General features: G+C 37.2%; 1 protein-coding gene across 1 annotated transcript; it reads left to right on the top strand.

The window, feature by feature from the left end:
* The first annotated feature begins 1,075 nt into the window (after nucleotides 1-1,075).
* LOC123226472 (L-ascorbate oxidase homolog) lies at nucleotides 1,076-3,026 on the top strand. The gene is made up of 2 exons (XM_044650994.1): nucleotides 1,076-2,433; nucleotides 2,524-3,026. The coding sequence occupies exons 1-2, from the start codon at nucleotides 1,076-1,078 to the stop codon at nucleotides 2,822-2,824; spliced, it is 1,659 nt and encodes a 552-aa protein (XP_044506929.1). The 3' UTR covers nucleotides 2,825-3,026.
* Nucleotides 3,027-3,919: the final 893 nt, after the last annotated feature.

Genomic DNA, 3,919 nt, shown 5'->3' with positions numbered 1-3,919 from the left:
TTTTGCACAACCTTAAGACCAAATTAGCTTTAGACGACGTTGCAAAGCTTAAAGACTTAGAATGCCATTGTGAGGCCTCTGCAACTTCAAGAGGCTGTTGTGAGGCCTCTCGCTACACAGGAAGACCGACGGAAGTAGTGAGGTTGTGACAGTGTTGGCTTATGAATGAAAGTATTAGTTTAAAGGGTGAGAAAGGTGAATAATAATTCTACATGTGGGTGGATTTTTATTCTATTGACCTTTGACCAGTCACTTTCATCATGAGCAAATTACTTACTTTAAGCCTCAATCCGATAACTTAGTAAGACTTTTCGTCCAACTGGTAAAAGGTTAAATAATTATCAGATGTTACAGGCTAAAACATCGAATTAAATCTTGGCTAAAAGAACATCTACTGTCCTTAAAATTTTATATATATATATATATATATATATCATCTTTTATTAGAATTTAGTACGATTTTAATTCAAATCAGATTTAAATTAAAAAATATTAATTTAAAATTTAAATTAATATAATATAAACACAATCTAATAGTATGAACTATTATATTAGATGTAATTATATTACTCTTATATTAAGATAATAGTGATATTTTCTTTCATAGTTAGTTCTGTATAGTTTGAGAACTGCTTCCATATCAACTATGAATAGAAAATAAATTCAAAAAAAAATGACGAGAAAAAGAATAAAACAGTTTACTGTTAAAATTGAAACATATTGTGCCAAGAATAGCCATGAAGGGTAGGAATAGATGAATTCAAGGGGCCTGCGCTAGAGGAATTAGCGAAAAACTGAATGGTTGTTTTTCCATCTCCGGGTACATAGCCTGTATATAAATAAGGATCATTGGGAAGCATTCTATTCTGTAGAAGAAGGCAGTGCGTCTTCTTCCCATAGATATTAGCCATCTCTCTCTCTCTCTCTCTCTCTCTCTCTCTCTCTATATATATATATATATAGATATATAAATTGTATGAATATATAATATATAATATATATATACATATAGGGAGGAAGTAGCATTAATATAAAGTATACAAGACGCAAAGTTGTTTATAGAGTAGAAAGAGAGATGGATAGAGCAATGATACTGCTTCTAATGTGCTTGCTTTCAACATCAACATCGCTGGTACGGGGTGAAGACCCCTACTTATTCTTCGAATGGAACGTCAGTTATGGCACCATTTCTCCCTTGGGAATTCCTCAACAGGGAATTCTTATTAATGGAGAATTTCCTGGACCAAATATTAATTCAACTACCAACAATAATATTCATATCAATGTCTTCAATAACCTTGACGAGCCGTTCCTTCTTACCTGGAGTGGCATTCAACACAGAAAGAATTCTTGGAGCGATGGAGTTATCGGAACAAACTGCCCAATTCCTCCAGGGACGAACTACACTTACCGGTTCCAGGTGAAAGACCAGATCGGTAGCTATATTTACTACCCAACGACAGCCCTGCACAAGGCGGCTGGTGCCTTTGGCGGCCTCCGTGTTAATACTCGTCAATTCGTCCCCGTTCCTTATGACAGATACCCTGAAGAAGACTACACTGTTCTTATTGGTGATTGGTATACCAAGAACCACACTGAACTCAGGATGTTATTAGATGAAGGTGGTTCCATTGGGAGACCTGACGGAACTCTCATCAATGGGAAATCCGGGAAGCCCGACGGACTGGGCGAGCCTCTTTTCACAATGAAGGCTAACAAGACGTACAAGTATAGAATCTGCAATGTTGGGCTCAAGACCTCGCTCAACTTCAGAATCCAAGGCCATAATATGAAGTTGGTGGAGATGGAGGGTTCTCACACTGTCCAGAATGTGTATGAATCTCTAGATGTGCACGTAGGGCAGTGCTATGCCGTGCTTGTGACTGCTGACCAGGCCTCCAAGGACTATTACATGACTGCTTCCTCCCGATTTACCAAGACAATCATGACAAGCACTGCAATCATCCGCTACGCCGATGGCAACGGACTGGCCTCCCTGGAAATTCCCCAGGCTCCTGAGGGTTGGGCCTGGTCACTCAACCAGTTTCGTTCTTTCCGTTGGAACCTCACCGCCAGTGCTGCCAGACCCAACCCTCAGGGCTCCTTCCACTATGGTGCCATCAACATTACCCGCACGATTAGACTCGCTAACTCAGTTAGCAAGGTGGATGGCAAGCTTCGTTATGCTATCAACGGAGTCTCCCATGTCGATCCAGGCACCCCACTCAAACTGGCGGAGTACTATGGATTAGCTGATCAAGTTTTCCAGTATGATTCAATCTCAGACGAGCCACCAGTCAATATTTCAGAAATTTCATTGAAACCCAATGTCCTCAACATGACCTTCCGCAACTTTGTGGAGATCATCCTGGAAAACAACGAGAAGAGCATACAGTCATGGCATTTGGATGGCTACTCATTCTTTGCCGTTGCGTAAGTATATTAACTGTAACTTGAGACAACATAGAATTTGTTTAATTACTGAAAATCTTAATGTTTTGCGATGTTCACCACAATTGACAGAGTTGAGCCTGGAACCTGGAGTCCTGAGAAGAGAAAGAACTACAATTTACTGGACGCAGTGAGTAGGCACACAATACAAGTCTTTCCCAAATCCTGGGCTGCCATTCTCTTGACGTTCGACAATGCCGGAATGTGGAATCTCAGGTCGGAGAATTGGGAGAGGACTTACCTTGGACAACAACTCTATGCAAGCGTTCTATCTCCTGCGCACTCCCTCAGGGATGAATACAACCTTCCCGATCATGCTCTTCTCTGCGGAGTAGTAAAGGACATGCCCAGGCCCCCGCCCTACAGCAGTTAGTCAAACTTCCGTCCATTGCAGAAATGTGAAGTTTGAAAGGCGTAGAGGTGGTAGCCTTGAGGGTAATTGGGCAGAATTTACCAGGAGAGAGGTAGAAGTATTGTGATAAACAAGAGAGGCTGGAAAATATTGCGAGTGTGAAATGTAAGTGTACGTGGTTGTCTTTTTAACTATAAGGTTATAGGATTTATTTTTTATTTCATTCTTAAATTCTACCATCTCCTGATGGAAAAAAATTATTAATTTAATTTATTAAGTTATGATGTACTACAAACTGTATGCCACCATTCAACATACATACATCCTTATGTTTTATTTTGAAAGAAAATGATAAGATCTGTTCATGAAAAGATTTGAAAAGAGAAATAAGTTTTTAAAAAAGATAAAAATTAGACATTTAATAGTATATGATTATTCAATCAAATTTTAGAAAGGGCATAACAGTAATTCTATTCAGATACATAATGTAAAAGCCAAAAATCTTATAAAAATATTAATAATTATAACGAAATAAATAGATCTGATAGTCTGTGTCATCAAATCATGTTTATATTGTGTTTATTTGAGTTTTGAGTTGAAAATCTTCAATTCTAACCTAATTTAAACTATGTTCGAGTTGACCTGAAACAACCTGAATTGACTCAAAATAATATAATATTTTTACTCTCCTAAGTGTTTTTAGTATTTTAATTTATTTACTAAATTACTTTAGTATACTATTAATAAAACACTCTATATAACATTTTATCTTATTTATAAATAGTATAAAAAATTAAATACAAATGCTTTTAAAACATGTCAATAATTTTAATAACATAATCTCATTTTCACAAGTGAATAATAAAATAAAATTTTAAATAAAAAATAAGAATAATTGACTAATTATAGCTATATGAAATATATATAGATTTCAACCATGGTTGGCAACGGGGCAAGGAGGGGTCGAATACCCTAATCTTTGTCTTTATCCTTCCATGGAAACACTTTTCTCGTCCCTACCCCAATCCCAATACGATTATGACGGGGTATCCTCATCCCCTCCATGTAGGGAAAATTTCTTTCCTTTCCCCTTCTCCATCCCCATAACGAAAATAA

Source organism: Mangifera indica, chromosome 9 (assembly GCF_011075055.1).
Source record: "Mangifera indica cultivar Alphonso chromosome 9, CATAS_Mindica_2.1, whole genome shotgun sequence".
Lineage (NCBI taxonomy): Eukaryota > Viridiplantae > Streptophyta > Magnoliopsida > Sapindales > Anacardiaceae > Mangifera > Mangifera indica.
Note: the sequence above shows the minus strand (reverse complement) of the source record. Positions and strands in the feature narration are given on the sequence as shown.

Excerpts from the sequence above, each read along its gene's own strand:
- LOC123226472 (XM_044650994.1), top strand. The coding sequence starts at position 1,076 with ATGGATAGAGCAATGATACTGCTTCTAATGTGCTTGCTTTCAACATCA. Across the intron at positions 2,434-2,523 it reads TACTCATTCTTTGCCGTTGC|AGTTGAGCCTGGAACCTGGA; the intron begins GTAAGTATATTA and ends CACAATTGACAG.